Genomic DNA, 19192 nt, shown 5'->3' on the forward strand with positions numbered 1-19192 from the left:
GTGCGTACTCTCTCTCTCTCTCTCTCTCTCTCTCTCTCTCTCTCTCTCTCTCTCTCTCTCTACTGTACCTCTGTAGTAATGTTTGTACATAGACGTACAAAACATTGAAATTAATGGAAATTACTGAGTAGTATACATACCTGGTGGTACGCCATCCTGATCCCTCCATTTCCAATCCAGACCTCTAGCCACTCGAACTCCGGCAACTAAATGCTTAAGAACTTGTGTCTTAATAAATCTTCTCTGCTTCCGTACACCAGCTTCGGCTTCCTTGGCTGCTCGACCTAAATCTTCGCACACTCCAGTAACTTCCCCGTAAACTTCAAAACCAGACACAGAGAGATAATGCGTCTGTCCAGAAGCATTCTTGCCAATTTGCTGTAGACGTAAATGTCGCCAGCCTTGCGTCTCTTCACTCGGTGGCTCCAACGTCCAAGTAGACGTACTGCCCGGCTCATTTAAGGAACAATCGTCTACATGGGCGTACAATGTTATCCAGGTAACACCATCTTTTGACGCTTGAAACATCCAATTTCTCAATGCGCTTCTGCCATATCCCCTCGCATGTCTCAAGGTATAAGCGTTTGGAATAATCCAAACGCCAAGATCTATCGAGAACCATGCCCTTTTATCATCGTTGGTGTGACAATTTAATGCCGACGAATCACGGCTCAGTATATCTTCGAGGTGACCGTACGGTAGGTTTCTTCCGTCGCTCGATGTGACGACAACCAAGCCATATTGACCCGGGTTTACCCATTCGGAACAAGTTTTAGCATTTGTTCCGATCCAATATAGCAAACCATTTTCGTCGAAGTCATGCTGATACTTGAACGTTATTCTACTTTCTTCCTTCAATCTTTTCACAAAAGCGAATGTAGATCTATCATGATCGTGCCATTGCTTGGCAACCATTTTTAACAAATGGTTCTCCAATTGTTGTATCGTACTTAATGGTTCCATCTTTAAGCTGCGACCAGATCGGTCTATTAACGCGCTCTCGCTAGAAGCTTTTTCTAATCGAAAGCGTAATCTCCTCGTCAAGATCTGTGGAAAAAAAAAAAAAAAATGCGAAATCGAAATACACGCATGAAAGAGAAAAGAAAGAAATTTACCATTTATCCACCATGTGCACACATTGATTATTTGTTTTGTAAGTCGTACCTGTAAACCGTAGCCTGATCCAGGTGTGTCATATAGATATACCGGCAATTTTTCTATCGATTCCAGCACCGAAACCAATTTATGAACTAAAATCTTAGCCGAGTTAGGCTCTTTATTCGTGTCTTTTGTTTGAAAACAACTCTTGAATGCAGTTATCCTCTGCATCCTAAGTTTGGTCGCTCTCAATGTCGGGGGCGAGGGTCCAGGAGGTGCAGCCAACAAAGCGAGCAACGCTTGTACAAGACCACTCGAGTGCAGCTCGTATGCAGATACTCGACCCTCTTCATTCAATAATACTTTAAGTTGTTCTAACGCAGTTTGCAGTATATTGCGCCATTCGCGACTTCCAGATTGCTGCTTTTGAGATGCTTTTTCTATTTGATTAACAATGGCACCGAGTTTAGCAACTACACCGCGTGGCTGAGCTTGAGCTACTTTAAAGTAACGCTCGTATATCTCCTGCGCTTGTACTTTAACCTTCTGTTTAATCGCTTCGATCTTTGATCTTAATCTTTTCCCCCTTTTACCAGTCCAACCTGCTGCAAATTCTGGACCTGAGAAGATGTGAATTATGTGAAATAAATAATCATGTAATAAAAATTCTCTCAAGGACTCTAACTATCTAACATTAAGTTAGATAGTAGTACGCTGATAATAATGAGATACTTCTCTCATACCTAAGCTTGTTTCCGCTGTAAAAGAATGCTTAGTACCTCTGTTTGATTCAAAAATAAAACCTGGCAAGTCTTCCCTTAGAATGGTTGCCTGTTGTTGGCCATCACTATTATGTATACATAATTCGCTTTCCTTTCTACTGGATAACGCCCAATTTCCTACGACCAGGCGTGTAGTACCAGGCCGAGAGAGTACAGGCTGACTTACAAAATTCACCTTTAACTGACTACGCGCTCTTTGTAATTTCTCCAAAAATTCACCACGATTTTCTGTAAAATGATACAAACATATCGTTAGATGACTTATTTCTTAGTTTGTAAGTCTCAAGTATGAAAGAGAATGCAACGCGCGCGAATGCTATGCTATTTTACATATTACAAAAAGAAAATTAAGACGAAGAGAAGTTATAAATAAATATTTTTATATCGCGTTATTTAGTATATGTACTAAGAAGTAGTATACAATGTGCGAGTCGTTAAACACGTATGTAACCTACCTTCAGTAGTAAGCGACTCTGTGTTCCTCCCCTTTCCTGTAGGCAGTTAGTAAAACCAGTTAAATTTTACATAGTTCCCCTAATGAAAGTTAATCACAAATGGAAAACGTAGCGTTTCAAGTGCCGTCGAAGAAAATATATTGAAAATATACGATTATTATTAACGAGGAAAAGAGAGATGAAGACGGTAGATAACAGCGAAATAAAAAATATGAAAAATGGTGCGAGATCGATTTTTGATTTTTGCAAATATAAGATCAAGCGTACGTGCGTTTTGTGTGTGTGTGTGTGTGTGTGTGTGTGTAGATATGTGTGTGTTTGCACGCAGGTGGGTGTTTATGCATGCTCACCCGATGTGTCCGTTCCACCTTCCGGACTTCCGCTAGAGTACATAGTTGCCAGTTTGCCGTCAAGGATAAATCTAAACCATCCGTTACTTCCGTTCGATAGTTCTAGAGCCGCCGCATCGGACCAGATGTAAAGACAATCACGTCCTCGACATATGCACCAATCTCTCCAATGATACGCTCTTCCTATTAATAATTCTTTCGCATCTTCCATTCTTTGCTCTTCTCCCGATTGATTCGATTCCGTTTCTGGCTCGGGTGTAGTTTCTTGTGGCCCGGCTAAAGCGGCAACTTTTGAAAATACTCCTAAACGTGCGAAATGTTCTAAGAATTCATCTTTGCCTTTAATCATCAGATCTTGTATCATTTGCAGGACGACTAAATGACCATCCTCATCTTCCTGTTAATATTAGAACACAAGTTTTTAAATAGTTTTAAAAATATGTGTAGTACAAAACCGAGAGATAAAAGAGGAGTTATTAATAGAAATAAAAACTTTTTTTCTGAAATATAAAAAACAAAGACAAACGCTATGTGTCATATAATTTACATTCGTTATAAAAACAAATTAAGAAAACTGCAGTTTACTTTGCAAAACTGCAAAACGTAACAGATGTAGTAAACGGTTATATATTGTTGTATATTGTTCTTTCTTATAATGAATACGACTAAACGTACTAGTGCGCACTCAGTGCACATTAATGACGTTGTACACTTGTTTTAATTTAGATGTAAAAGTGAAATATTTCAAGTAATAAAATATCCAATATATCTTTTATCAAACAGTACAATAAAGTACGAGTAAAGTAAGAATTTCGCAGTTTATAATTACCTGTTTCTATATTTATATTAAATACACATTTTTCTGTAAATTTATGTACAATAATTTTAATGTGCACTGAATGCCTACTAATGCGAGTTCAAATCATTATTATTAAATTACAATCAGCTAGAATAAATGTAAACATTTTTAGATCCCATCAACGGCAAACAGGCAGTAGACTAAAGTAGATATGGTATGCCTTGACAAATTTTTAATTCTTTGACAAAACTTTTAACTTGCATCTCTTTACCCGTCTCTTTCACAATTTCGATCATTAGCTCGTAAATTTTGTTTTTTTGTATTAATATTAATATTAAAGTTCGCCGCTTTTTTTGTACGAGACAAGCTATAAGCAATGTATCAAACGTGTGCGTGTGTGTGTGTGTGTGTGAGAGAGAGAGAGAGAGAGAGAGAGAGAGAGAGAGAGAGAGGGGGGGGAGGGAGAAGGGAGAGAGATTATCAATTATCACTTTTGAGTCAAATCTATATAAAGGCAATAACTACAATATAGACGTAAGATATCTACTATTATGATTCTAAATATCAAATGTGACTCGAATATGTAATATCAAATGGAAATACAAAAAGACATGCGTAAGTAAAATTTTAGTAAGTTAAATTCACGCTTTAAGTAAATTACATGAATGCATTTATAGTAATATTAAATGTATTAAACGAGCGATTCTTGACGTAGCTATTAATTGGGGAGAAAAAAAAAAAAAAAAAAACTTAAATTGAAGGAAACTTGCGGAATTAGGAACAGCATGAAAAATGTCTAAAGGAGTTTTTCGCAAATAGGTGATGGAAATATGCAATAGACGTTACCGTCATGTCGAGAATATAGTTGCGAAAACTCGAAGACTTGCGAGTCGTAAGGCCGGATAATTTTGGGCCAAACGTCTTAAAAGCTGTAGACAATGGTGATGACAATGGCGCCTTTATCTCATGTTCCTGCGAACAATCTTGACTAAATCACTGATATCGCCACTTGAATCAATTGTCTCTCTGCCTGCATGCATGTTGGGATCTCCGTAACATTTTGTCTTCGAAATCGGATTTTTGAGAATATTTCTCTCATATTTCTCGATAAGAGGAGAATTCTGTTATACAAATGCTTATAATGGGTGTGTGCATAACTTTGTCGAATGTGTCGTTTTCGCGGCCACGATATGAAAGGGAAAAGAGAAATTTCTTCTCTTTTCTTTTGTTTGAAATATACAAGTCTCAGTTATATCTGAATTTCTTTGTACATAGGCATAGCGCTTTTTCTTGAATAATTTTACTAATATTAATACTTGTTGATAAAAACGACGTGAAACGATGTCGCTGAATGAATGTATATAAGTACGCATAAAACTATTGTTGTGTCAACAACAATAGTTGATAAAAGCTCAACATTTAATTACTAGCCCATCATTATTATGCTTACCTCATTGTCTAAAACATTGGCAATTACTTCAACAAGCATAGCTCCACATCCGCCGGTTTTATCAGATCCACAAGTTTCTATAAGTAATTCTGGTTGGATGTAATGCACCATTTTTCTAATCAAACTTAAGCTCGCTTTTCTAACACTTGGTAACATAGTCGACTGAAAGGTTGCACAAAACACAGGCAACAATCTTTTTAGATAAACAGGCGCCATTTCAGGATCTCCCTTAGGTTCCGTGAATTCTTCTACTTCTGTCTCAAGTTTCCTATGTTCTTGACTAGGCGGTAACATCCATTCGCCAGGCGACTGTAAAATGGCTGCAACTTCTCTATGTCCTTCGTCAACGCGCTCTCTGGCTTTATCCAAAGGTGTTTTACCATCCTCGTCCCTTAAATCAGGATTAGCACCGTGTCTAAGTAGAACTTTGGCGATAGCCGGTCTTCCGAAGCAAGCTGCATAATGTAAACTGGACGACCGTTGACCTTTATTAACATCCGCTCCTCTGTCGCACAAGAATTCGACCATTTCTTGCGTACCGAACGCCGAAGCCCAATTGAGTAAAGTTTGTCCAACATCATCCATAAAGTTAACTTCAATCCCTCCTGTATCAATCGCCTCTATCAACGCGTCCGTATCCTTGGAGCGTATGCAATCGATCAATTGTCTGTGCGATTTTTCTCCAGCGCTATCCAAACGTCTCAGCCTTGGTAGTAACGGACCAGACGGACCGCCGGTAGTGCTACGTCCCAAAGCTGATCTTCCCTCAAACAGTAAGACTAGTAAAAGATCAATCAGCCTCATAGAGTCAAGAGCGCATCGTTCGTCTCCCTTTAGTGCCTTTTCTATCGCATCTGGCAATTCTGAACGTAGAAGATCGTGCGTAATGGACGGTGATCCTCTACAAAGCGTCGATAAAAGGCTAATTATAGTTGAAACAGAAGCACAAGATTTTGGTTCCGGAGTTGGAACCGTGGTCACAGTACTGGATGGCGGAGGTGTCTTTGGATTGCTGCAAGTCGCGGTAGCAGATGTGCCAGGGCCCGCTGCATTTGACAATCTAGAAAAGGCAGATTCGCATAAGAAGAATGTATATCGTATAAAGTGCATTATATCTGGCATACCGATATAAAAGTTCAGAAACTAATCCATTTGATGCTAATGGCGCAGGGTCCGTTCCTCTTCTGGAAAATCTGTCCGCCAGCGACGCGAAGCATCGAAGCGCCCCGTCCGCAACGTGCGCATCTTCGTGTCTGAGTAACACCGACAACGCTTCGACACAATCGGGCAAAGCCTTATCTTGAGGTTCAACTTTGCCGCACAATCGAGTGACGACTGCCATCGCTGAGTGTAACGTATCCCGATGTACGCGCGCTCCGTGTTCTCGGATAAAACACAACGCGCAAGGCAAACCACCGGCTTCGAACACGGCACCCGCCTCTCTCGCGCATACCAGTTCTAACACCTGATTGAAGAAAAAAAAAAAATATTTTTTTAATAACCATCTTTGACCTGAATGCAAATATGCAGCCATCAAGCCGTGTAGATTGTCGCATATTTTAAAAAGTACCAGGTGTTTATCGAATTCGTTGGCAGTCGCTTCTTGTATAAGTCAACCAAGTTCAATTCAATGCTGTCAATGAGAATAAATACAATTGTTTTCAAGTCCACTACAAATAAAAATTTAATAAATTTAACTAACAAATGAGATCTTAAAACGCCAACACGGTACAAAGCGGATCTTGGTGCTTCCATATAATATTAGTGTGAATCTTATACAATTTTCGGTTCATGTAACACCACGTGGCCGTAAGATTCACACTAATATTATATGAAAGCATCAAGATCCACTTTGTACCGTGTTGACATTTTAAGATCTCATTTGTTAGGTAACTTTCCACAGCTATTCCTGATACTCATTTAATAAATTTAAGTCCGAAGAACGCGTAGGCCAATCAATAAGTCCTGCAAAATCTATTCATGTTAGGAAATCGTCAATTCAAGAAATTGTTGCCAACAAATTCGAATAACTGATATTTTTGAAAATGCGCGACAATATATACGACGACGTCTGCACGTTTGCATCAGGCCGAAGGTAGTTATTTTGAGCATTTCTTATAAGCAGCTTCATATTACTGGAATAAAATATGACTATAATATGGAAAGAAAGTGCCAAATGGGGCACATGTTTATATGAGCTTTTATCAGTTTTTATGTCTCTTGTTTATCAGCGCGCGTGCGTGCGTGTGTGCGTGTGAAGGTAAGATTTCATCAATTTATCTTTTCAGAAATTTCACATGTTATTCGCTGGTCCGATTCAATGTATTGTACCTTTATACATTGCTCCGCCAAGTCTCGACTAACTCTAGAACCAAGCCCAGCACCAGAGAGGCGACTACAGATGGCCTTTACAGCACCTTCCATGGCAACCACTCTGCGTGTACATTCCGCGGAGACGTCCAAATAATATGTGATAGCTCGAGCGGTCACTTCAAGTACACTGTCCGGCACCATTTCATCCAAAAAGATTCTACAAAGCGCTGGGAGGAATGTGCGTGGAGGACAACTGAGAAAGTATATAATGTAAAATATTTATACATTACATATGTACAACATTCATAAATTCCAGTTAATTGCAATTATTTTTACCATTCGAAACAACGATCCACATTATCGGACATGAGTAACAGCATGCACAACTGTTCTAATGCAATTAACTGCATGTCTCTTTCGTCTCCTTGCCCCATACTGAGCCATTCTAACAAAGTCTCAGGATCAACATCCGCCATCTCGAAAGAAAAACAAGATATCATTTTTTATCTTAATTATATGCTTATATCTATACTATAAGTAACTCGGCGTTACAGTATGAGTAATGTTATTTTTTAGAAGAAACATACTTCTTTTAAGCATTTACACAAACTTAGCAAAGCTTGTAAATCAACCTATTGTAAGACCTGATAGAAACTAAGAAACTGCTAGTTTGTCTTGAAAAACTTGACTATGATCGTCCATGTTTTTGTAGGTATATTGGTAAAGATTTTCAATCAACTACTGTTATTCAGCGACCCGTTGAATATAGTGAAAATTTTAAGTAAAAAGATCAAATAAAGATCTAGATTAAAAAGAAATGAAGGATTTTCTTTATTAACTACCGTAAATCGCTATAGCTTATACAATAAATAATTGCATCTCTCTATTAATAAATAAATTGTAGTATTATTCAACATTTTCTACCACTTACCTTGTACCTTGTACAGTAGCACCAAATGGATCGATTTTATTTCAATGCTCTAAAAGTCAGACAGAAAACATCATTAAGTTGTGCTAATCACTCACTTATTTATGGAAAAAAGTAAGCAGGACGAACAAGCGTTACAACCAGTGTCATTGTGCAAACGTCTATCCTGTTTACTCATGATGTAAATATACATATAATAAAACACGATATAGCGTGTGCAGTATAATAATAATCTTCTAATAATCTTAGGGCAATTTGCTCTCTCACTTTTTACTGAAATATTACACGCACGGAGTCAAATGCAGCAAATTGAATATCATTACAAGTAGCAAGAATCGACGTATTAGACGGAATAAAAATGCGATTGTGGTACAAAATACAAACCTACGACAAAATACGATAAATACGACTGTTATGGCTGAAATCGTAATAAAGATTGAAAATTATCCATCGCGCGAGGACAATGCGAGATAAAGTGATATCATCGAGGAAACCTAACCGTGCGTAACCATCAATATGTGGCGTGAATCATTGGTTTTAAAGAGATAAGAAAGTAAAAGAAATTATAGCACACGATCAAAGTGTAATAATTATATTTCGATAGACTTATTATATGCATACATCAGGCGCACCAATCGTGTAACACACGCGTAGGCACATATGTATGTACGTCTATCATCGAAACATACCGTTGTACAAGACATTCCATTCTTCGGGATAGGTCAACTCGCCATCCTTCTGTACACAAGTGCCGCGTTTACTACCGTGGAGAACAGATATACAGATTGTTTATATATATATGTATATATATATTTCCGCTACAACGCGATCTGCGTTTTGTGTTAACAGATCGACTTAACAAAGCACTCACAACGTAAGTAATTTTTTTCTTTATATTGTCGATACGTCATATATACTCCACGCCATTTACATATGTGACGTTCATTTTCGATGTAGACTGGAATCACGCAACTCGCCAGTCTCGCCACGCAGCACTCTCTACGATCAGCAAGCCGAACTTACATGTGAAGAGCATGAAGAGAATGAAGAGAGATATGGCGAATTTAGAATTACGTCGCGTCGGTCGCGTCTGATCGCCTGATATATGTATGTATATATTTAATACGCCACCGACGAGGTACTATTAAAGACTACCAACCCCGAATAAATTTTCGTGAATGTATCAATATAAAGATATATATATATATATATATACACATATATACATATTATATAATTATATTACTGCGAGAAATCGAAAAATTCAATCGACAGTCGATAACATCGCGATACTCATCAATATAAATAATTATATATGTATATGTATATATGTATAAATGTGCGTGTGTATTTTTTATTCGATTCTATTTCGTTTTGTAGGATATTTAAAACTTAATATAATAAATACTAATTTTAAAATAAATTACCTGTTTTGATAATACAGTTTAAATGTTGAAACTAATTTTTATTGCTCAAGACTTTTGATCTTTACAATACATAAAAGCGCTTTGCATTAGAGAAATATATAACAAATTCTTTGTATTGCTTGTTTGAAAAATATATTCACAGCATTCTCAACTGCGCGCGCGCGTATATATATATAAGTATACATAAATGCAACGTGCAGTCTATATATGTATCTGCACAATTTTTATATATATATACTGCAGTCCATTGCGTTCATAAGATACAATTATCACAATCTTGTCATGCAATTTTTTTCTTAAGCTTTATATATTGATTTAATTATTGCTTCAAAGAAACGTAAATATTCAAGAATATAATACTCAAGAAAGATAACTATATATATTATATATACACACATCAGCATACATATATATATGTATGTAAAGAAAAATCCCTGATATATAATTTTCCAAGATAGGATAAATAAAGCAGTCGTACGATATACGCATATAATGACCGAAAATTTGAAGAGAAAACAAGAATATATGGTTTAAATTAGTAAATAAAAAAGAATATATACGCCTATAGTACACGTAATTTACACTATAAATCAAATCAATATCAAGTTTGTACCTATAATATGTAAGATTTACATGCGCATAAAGAAAATTCGGCGTAATATCGATATGTCTAACTCACAAATAAAAACATACATCACTAATTATACATCACTTTAAACTGACAACAAAAGAGTTTGGACGTAAAAAAGGTATATAGTTTTTAAATAAAAACAATTTTTCTTCGAAAAAGTCTAAGCAAATTTAAGCTCTTCAAAAAGAGAATTTATATATGTATCCGTTTAATAAGATTTTGGTCATTGATATTATTGCAAGAAAAAATAAACAGTGAGCATGCATCAAACAGAAGAGAACAGAACAAAAATGGAAAATAATCCAGAAACATATATAATAATGCGTGTGAAATCGTAAAAAAAATCGAGCATTCTTTAATAATATATACTATAAATTTGTCATCGGATTTTTGCTTCGCTAACTGTATATCAGATATATGTAAGTGCGTATAACATAAACCATATACCGTTGAAAAAATTTATAGATTTCTAAGAAGAAAAGTTGACAAAATTTAACAAAATTTCAAAGAATGAAAAAATATAACAACTATTGAGAAATAAATAAAAAATTATATTTATTATATTTCTCAATTATTTCTCATTGTCAGTCTCAAATTATAGATATTATGTTTTAGTATTCTTTGAGATTTTGTAAACTTAATTCTTTAACTCACTATATTATATATTGTATATATGTGTATATACATATATTATATACATAAATAAATTGTCTAATTTTATTTTATTGCAACACAAAAATTCAAAATTTTTAACCAATGGAAACTTTTGCATTAAATTGTCAATTTATTAAGAAAGCAAATCAATGCAAATATAGATTGCATTTGGGAAAAATATTTAAGGTATCCGGTTGATAATTACTTAATTAAATCGTGTAGTAAATGCTGAATATTAATCTAAATCATTATAGCGTTCTTTATTATTTCGATTTATTTCCTTCTTATATTCAGTTCCCGTTGATATAAAGATTGAGATCTGCATAATATCTATGTTAATCTTACGTACATACATGCAAAAGTGATCTCCATACATGTTTCATCATTACAAAAATATAACAATTAATGAAAATTAAAGAGTAATCGCAAATTTTGCTCATTTTGTGACCCTTGAAATGCAAATTAAATTGTATGCTAAAAAATGCTATTTGATGGGATGTTAATCTTAGAAAAAATTTTAGTTGAACACATATATAAAGGTATAAAGTTTTGGCAAGGGGGAGTCAACATACCCAAATTTCCAACATTGTCCAAACACAAATGGACACAAAAAAAGTCAAAATTTCGTTTATAATAGGGATTTTTACTAGAATTAGTCAGGGTTGAAAATTTGGCTATTTTGATTCCCCGTTTGCTCTAAAATTGTCTCTATGCTCAATTAAAAATTTGTCTAATTGAAAGATTAATGTCGAATCGTATAACATCGTTTATTGGCATACAATATTTAATTTGAATTTTGAAACTCACAAGATAGACGAAAAAAACCTGTTTTGGCGGGCATCTTTTACAATATATATTAATTACAATACATCTGTTCATTTCAGTTTAATCAAATAACAACAAAACTCAAGGTGTATACAATTATATATAGTACATATCTCAAAATAATAATTTGTGTATTTCTTAAAAATAAAAATAATCATTTGAAAATGGTTCGAAATTTATCTGTCGAATCGATTTGATTGATCGTATGTATTGAATATATGTATAGATATTATACGAACGTGTGTGTGTGTGTGTGTGTGTGTGCGCGTGTGTGTGCGTGTGTACGTGTACGATATCAATCGATATATATGACTTTCAGATTTTTTAAAGTTATATATGTATATGTGTATATTTTAATTTTATATCGAACTGATAAATGCAAATAACGCCTGTTAAAGCATTTTTATTCAATATTTTCGATTAAAATTATCTTGAAAAATTTTTTCTTATCCTATCTTTCCTAGCCTATAGTTTATTCCATTTATTCGCCAAATGGTTTTGTGTCACAACTGTACATTTATGAAAAATTTTTTTTCTTTAGATCAAAGCACATCGATCGTTCGATTATAGATATTTTTATTTTTGCTTTACCTTAATGCTCTGACCGAGCGATATGCATAAAAAAAGATAATCTATCGGTGCATTGGTAGCCGCATATATTGCATGTGTAAGGATTATCAAAACTGTGACAACCCATATGCACGGTGTACATGATCGCATTGCCGAATATGATCTCACAATAGTGACAGGTGAGTTTGATGTCGAATAAATTAGGAACAGCTTCGTTCTTAGTGTCTTTGACTTTCTGGCTTACTTGGCGAAAATCGGATCTGTTGTCCGACGAAGATTTAAAAGATATATCTTCGTTTTTCTCTAGCTTTTTTTCCGTGTTCTCTTTTATTAAGCGACGTTCCAGCTTTATCGCTTTACCTTTACGTTTGCTGGTACCTGAAATTTTTGATGAATTCATATTTGCTAATGCCTGAAACTGAAACTGATTCTTTCTTATCTGCACATCAGTCATGCAGAGATCCAACGGCATGTCTGCAGATTCCGTCATTTGACGCTCTAGCTGCAGGGTTTTTACTGTCACGAATGTCGAGGATTCGTTGGAAGCTGCCTTCACACTATCGGAATTATGAGATTCGCTGCAGTGTTTATTAATTACATCGAAATGAGATACAGGACTTAGAGCAAATATCTGCGGTATTACGTCGTCCTCCGTATTTAAAATCTTTGCATACTCCGTTAACGTACTGAATTGTGCAGCACGATCTATTTTTTGCACATTTTCATGATTTGCGAATGTCTCATCTTCGCGAAGCAAAACGTGATTCGACAAATTGAACGCGGCGATCAAATCGCTGTAAGGAAACGTCGCGATAGATTGATTTTTATTTATGTCATTATGATTTAACCAATTCCCATTGTTCACTCCGTTTATCGCAGTCACAGTTAAATAACGAGCAATTGACGAATTAAATGAAGATAAAGGTGGAGAAGTCTCTACTATAGATACTTCCTGATTTTTAGTCGATGGTTTCTGCTTGGGTCCGCGTTTGGTACCATAAATATCGATGAAGGATAGCGGATTCGGTGAACCGTCAGCGTTTAACACCATCGCTGGCTGATGCTCCTTCTTCCGTAAATGTTTTTTTAGCGCGTTACAGAACTTGGTTTTGTACGTACAATCCGCGCATCTGTACGGATAGATATTTGAGTGCTTCTTCAGGTGGCTGGTTAGCATCGATTTACTTACGCACCTATATGAACACTTTTTGCATTTAAAGGGCTTGGAGCCGTCGTGAACACTAAGCAAATGATGATTCATATGATGCTTATACTTGGTAACAAAGGAGCACTCGGAGCATGTAAAGCCTTTGATATGACAGCGCATGTGCTGCCAATATTCGATTTTCGTGCTAGCTATAAAATTGCACTGTTTGCAATTCTTAGCCTCTCGGAAGCCTTTTCCATCTTGTCTGAAGCTTACGTTGCTTTGCGAATTCACGCAGGAAACATGAACGGATGATTCGCCGGTCTTTTCTGTCTCGTGTTGGATATATTTCGTTAGTGTAAAAGGAGAACGAAAGTTGTCACCTGCATCTTGATTTAATAAGGATGTAAGGATGGCTTTAAAACTGGAATTGTTGCTCTTCAGTGTGCAATGATTAATTAAGTGTTCGGCGAATTCTGACCTAAAAATTAATGAATTTAATGTTTAACGAATTTAATATTTGTATGCTTTCGAATTTTACTAAACTAATATTATATGGTTTCGTTAAACACTTAAATATCACATTCAAGATCATTGTATATACTATATAATTTAAATAAATATATAAGCTTGATGTAAAATGCCTATATAAGGTGCTCTAATTAGAAGATTAATTATGTAGCATACCTGTTTAATGCAGTGAATATACATAACGGACACTGTAAAATGTTCCGCATAGAATTGATATTCTCACTGGAGCGAAACTCTAATGGAGTCATATTTGACGTAGTGTTCAATTTGATCAATTGATTAGCTTGATATTCATTCATGATATTCGGATACTGCATAAATTTTTCAGATATATTGAATTTTTGTGGACAGATTGTCCGGCCTTGGAGACAAGTGACAAAAGTTATGACTTATTGCAAAGGGAAAAATGATCGTTCACTTTTCGATAAATTGGAATTGTGATGTAATGATTGGAAGATACAAAATCAAAGATTAAATTATTCTTCTTTTCCAAATTTTTTCTGTAAACATATAAAATCGTCTAAGTATCTCTTTATAAAAGACTAATGCTAAAAACAATTAAAGTAACAAAGTCAAAGAATATGATGTATAAACAAATGGTTTGACTAATCAAACAATATGTAAATGTATCATATAAACGTACTCATGCTGTGACTATAGTAATAAATCTTTATAAAATGCATATGATCTGAATACATTATTTTTACTATACTGTTAATTACGTGCATCTTAATTGACTTGTTTTGTAATGCAGTACATGAGTTTCGAGATTGTAATTATATTAAGTATACTAAGTTTTAGTTATATAATTTTTACAATTCTCATTAATATAGAGTATACATTTGCTTTCAATAGTAAAATTGAAATTGCATGGCCTTTTTCACCCAATGTGAAAAATATATTATGTCGACTATTAACGACTATTAACGAAATGAATTACATATGTATTATATAGTGTACAATGTTGCGCGCGCGCGCGTGTGTGTGTGTGTGTGTGTGTGTAAAATTGTATATAAAATTAGGTAAATCTATTGTTTTTAATAATTTCTATCATAAAATCAAGACGAGAATTTATAACTGATTAGAATTCATAAATACTTTTATTAAAATATGTAATATATTTCCATAAATAGAAAGATATTATACTTTCAATATTTTCCAGCTAATATTGCAAATTTCAAATAAATAATATTATCTTCTACTGAAGGTTGAATTGCCGTAGTATTTCGAAATTCTAAGCGAGATATATATTAAGATCATAATAATAAATAGAAAAATGTACGGTAAGGGAGAAATTATTTGAAATTTCAATTAGAGATATTTATACAAGATGGAATTATTAACTTGTAAAAGATAATAATAAAAAATTATCAAAAATACAGATAGGTATTTAATTTACTCTGACATACATTTTACGAATAAAAAATTGGTAAATTGAAAATATTAATTAAAGTATAAAATTATATTTTAATATAATAAGATTATCTTTAATTATACAAAAAATAAAAAAAATTAAAATAATAATAAGTTAAATATATAATTATACATAGATGGAAATAAAAGAAAAGAATTGTTAATAAAAAAAAAAGGAAAAGAAGATACAAAAAATCAATCCGAGTTAAATTCGAAGATGTTGAGAAATGGACAATATACAGACTGTGTTTAGACATAAAACGCTTCAATCTATATTAAGATTATTTCAACTGTTATTTATTTAAAAATTGTTGGCTATAAGATTTCAATAAGATGTCTGAAAATTTATTATTATTAACACTTTTTGTTTACAAGGTATTTTTTACCAATAAATGGTATGATAAATAGCGGTTGAAAATAATTTTGATATAGATCGACACATCAAAATAGATTGTACACATGTTTTATGTATACACATAATATATTATTGATATAGAATTTATAATAAAATTGATGTAATAAGTTTATATCACATATTTATACACTGACGCTTTAGATGAAATTGATTTCTTTTTTTTATATTTTTAAGAAAAGTATGTTTTAAAGATACAAAACGCGCGCGCGCGCGCACGCACACACGCACACGCACACGCACACACGCACGCACGCACACACACACACACACACACGCGCGCGCGCGCGCGCTATATACGTATATGTACGTAGATTACCGGCATTCTATACGTATATGTATATAAATATTTGTTTATATTTATTATATTTGATAAGTGAAATTTTTTATTAAAAACTACACAAAACATTAATTATTATCAAAATGCAGGTCTGAAAATACAGTGTTGGTCATCAATGATCCATGCGGAACGTATACACGTACGTATTTAATAAAAAAATTTATAATTGGGCAAAACAATTGATTTGTAAAACAGTTAACTAAATTTAGAGATTTCTATTGTATAACTTATTATCATATAATAACACAGATAAAGGAATACACATATATATAAGAAATTTCTTGTATAAAAAATGAGAGAAGAGAGAAATATATATGTTAGAGAAAGAGTGAATTCATAAATTCTCTCGTTTCTTTTGTTTATACATTCAGGAAGATTTTGCAAAAAGAACTAGATTTTGGATTCACGAATCACATGAATGTGATCGAGATAAATAATGTGAGAATAGACTGCGTCATTTTTCACGATACTCGGTTAAGCGATCAGCGATTAATATCCTACTTAGTCTTTGCGGTTTTGTTTCATTCTCATTTGTAAACAGCGAAAATTGCGAAAGTTTTCACTTACAATTTTACATTGCTCAGTAATAGCATAATTGTTTTGCTTATATCAAAACAATAAGTTAAACTAAAAAAATTAGACAATAATACATTTCGTAGAAAAGTGCGTTATTGTTATTTCTAAAACAATTATAAATTTTCTTTTTTCGTTTGACTTATATACTTTCAAGATTTAATAGTTATTTAGTACGTTATCTTTTATTATATTACATCTTTTGGAGTTTTGATAAATAGAATAATTGATTGTTATCAAATCAAAATTAACAAAACAATCAATTTTTCTCTTTAAAATTTCTTTTCGTTCTTTTCGAGTATTTATAAGTTTATTGTTCGAATACTGTATGTTCAAGGATCAAAACAATATCTCGAAGAAAGTACAAATCAAGACAAAAGTTCAAAACCGTAGTCAAGTTATAAACATATATTCGAAAATAAAATTCCTTGCTGTTGTTCTTATATGATAGCTATTACAAATTTGCGAAAAAGATCGTTTCTCTTCTTCTCAAATCATTTAAAATCTCTGTCTCTGTGAAATTTTCATTTCGCAGAGACAGAATAATTTAGAATAATATTAGATAAAATTTATAATTTAGTAAGTCGAATATCATATGCAATTGGGACAAACATTAATTATTTCGCTTAATACAATTTGACATTTTTATATGGATTGTGAATAAAATATCTATATAAAAAAAAATAAATCCCTTATAGAATTTATAGAGATGTAGAATTTATAGATTATCAGTAATAAAAAATAATTATTAATACGAACCTGATGCAGTCCAATTTTTCTCCAGCTTCAGTTTGACATTTTCTTTAATAAGAAAAACATTGAAGAGTGCAGAACAGTTAGGAATATATCTCAAAGAATATATTATTACGATATGTAATCCGTACGTACATGCACTAATATGAATTTGAGCACTAAAAGAACAAAATATATAAGAGAGCTACTAATAACTGTACTAATTATAACGACATTCCAAGTTCTCAAAATAAAATTTAGCCGCTTATTACTAGATCTTGTTGATGCGGCAGAGTTGTTTCTCTTTCTCGTCTGTCCGTTCAATTACAACTATCGTTCGAATTAATAGGCGATTTAGCACAAACGTCCGTTTTATTTCTCCCACCTCTTCTTTGCTTTCTCACTTTCTCTCATATAAACGACAATGATAACTACTGAACGTATCTCATGCCAAGAAGTTGATTATTGCTCCATCTGCTGTGTATAAACAAACTTATTATTATGATGAATACTTGGAATTTGGAAATTATATTTTCATAAATATTGTCACAACTCAAAAACTAATTATACATTAACACTTTTAAAAGTATATATACAATATTATACTTATATGTACAGGGTACCCCACATCTAACGCATTTTATTTTAATAGCGTATTCCTGAGATAATTTTGAGTCGAAATTCTAATACAAAAATATCGAAGCGCGAATACATTTCAAATCATAAATAATTTAAGTTAATCAATATTAGCGGCTGAAATTCTTTAAAATAACAATACAGACATGAAATTAACTTTGTGACTAACTAATAAATACCTTACATAATTACTGATTGGCTTAATGATTTAAACTGAAATATTAACTTAATGACTAACTTAATAATTAACTTAATTTTTACACATTTTTGTATATCTTTACATATTAGGTTGATAAACACAATTTTGCTTGTAATGCAAAAATAAGACGTATTAGCATGTACATATAGGTCAGTACAGCTTATTACATAAGGCGAAAATTATTTGTAACAATTAAATTGACTAGCAATTTAATTACTTTCAAGCTAATGTGTATCTATAAAATTCTTTATTCCCAAATTTATAAAGAATTTACAGATAAAATCGTCAAACTTAACTTTCGCGCTTTGCGCTTTGGCACACGACAACATATTCATGTCGAGAGCGGATGAAAAAAAGGCAATTAGATTGATGCTTTGGAAGGCACCCTTACGGTCAATAAACTACCCCTAGTGTGAGTTTAAAAATTCCAACAGCGTCAAAAATGAATTGTACCATTTGCGCTTTGGCACACGACAACATATTCATGCCGAGAGTTTGTGAAAAAAAGGCCGATTGGATTGATGTTTCGGAAGGCACCCTTACGGACGATAAACTACCCCTAGTGCCACTTAAAAATTTCTAACAGCGCCAAAAATGATTTGTAACATTTGCGCTTTGGCACACGACAACATATTCATGCCGAGAGCTTGTGCAAAAAAGGCCGATTGGATTGATGTTTCGGAAGGCACCCTTACGGACGATAAACTACCCCAGGTGCCACTTAAAAATTTCTAACAGCGCCAAAAATGATTTGTAACATTTGCGCTTTGGCACACGACAACATATTCATGCCGAGAGCTTGTGAAAAAAAGGCCGATTGGATTGATGTTTCGGAAGGCACCCTTACGGACGATAAACTACCCCAGGTGCCACTTAAAAATTTCTAACAGCGCCAAAAATGATTTGTAACATTTGCGCTTTGGCACA

The 19192-nt window shown here is 33.6% G+C and overlaps 2 protein-coding genes across 4 annotated transcripts in view; both read right to left on the minus strand.

Annotated features, from left to right (window-relative positions):
- Positions 1–9174, minus strand: part of LOC105450516 (E3 ubiquitin-protein ligase HECTD1) — a 14636-nt gene extending 5462 nt beyond the window's left edge. The window contains exons 1-11 of the mRNA XM_011690389.1: positions 8865–9174; positions 8179–8227; positions 7584–7723; positions 7266–7500; positions 6059–6399; positions 4935–5994; positions 2686–3082; positions 2336–2371; positions 1842–2108; positions 1165–1718; positions 141–1047 (exon numbers count right to left, since the gene is read on the minus strand). Of these exons, the coding sequence (XP_011688691.1) occupies positions 141–1047; positions 1165–1718; positions 1842–2108; positions 2336–2371; positions 2686–3082; positions 4935–5994; positions 6059–6399; positions 7266–7500; positions 7584–7723 (3937 nt within the window). The 5' untranslated portion in view covers positions 8179–8227; positions 8865–9174. The remainder of the gene's footprint in view (positions 1–140; positions 1048–1164; positions 1719–1841; positions 2109–2335; positions 2372–2685; positions 3083–4934; positions 5995–6058; positions 6400–7265; positions 7501–7583; positions 7724–8178; positions 8228–8864) is intronic.
- Positions 9175–11963: 2789 nt separating this feature from the next.
- LOC105450051 (protein hunchback-like) lies at positions 11964–17850 on the minus strand. 3 transcript variants are annotated; one of them, XM_011689676.1, is made up of 5 exons: positions 17703–17850; positions 17587–17609; positions 17458–17499; positions 14117–14460; positions 11964–13910 (listed from the first exon to the last, which is right to left on the minus strand). In XM_011689676.1, the coding sequence occupies exons 4-5, from the start codon at positions 14275–14277 to the stop codon at positions 12305–12307; spliced, it is 1767 nt and encodes a 588-aa protein (XP_011687978.1). In that variant the 5' UTR covers positions 14278–14460; positions 17458–17499; positions 17587–17609; positions 17703–17850; the 3' UTR covers positions 11964–12304. The 3 variants fall into 3 exon arrangements, with proteins under 3 accessions (XP_011687978.1, XP_011687968.1, XP_011687958.1); XM_011689666.1 differs by having other exon boundaries at positions 17587–17850; XM_011689656.1 differs by having other exon boundaries at positions 17458–17850.
- Positions 17851–19192: the final 1342 nt, after the last annotated feature.

Source organism: Wasmannia auropunctata, unplaced genomic scaffold (assembly GCF_000956235.1).
Source record: "Wasmannia auropunctata unplaced genomic scaffold, wasmannia.A_1.0 LD336111.1, whole genome shotgun sequence".
In the NCBI taxonomy this organism is placed as follows: Eukaryota; Metazoa; Arthropoda; class Insecta; order Hymenoptera; family Formicidae; genus Wasmannia; species Wasmannia auropunctata.

Bases quoted from the DNA above. Each gene is read 5' to 3' on its own strand.
- LOC105450051 (XM_011689676.1), bottom strand. From the start codon at position 14,277: ATGCAGTATCCGAATATCATGAATGAATATCAAGCTAATCAATTGATC. The intron at 13,911-14,116 runs GTATGCTACATA...ATTAATTTTTAG, and splicing joins ATATTCACTGCATTAAACAG to GTCAGAATTCGCCGAACACT.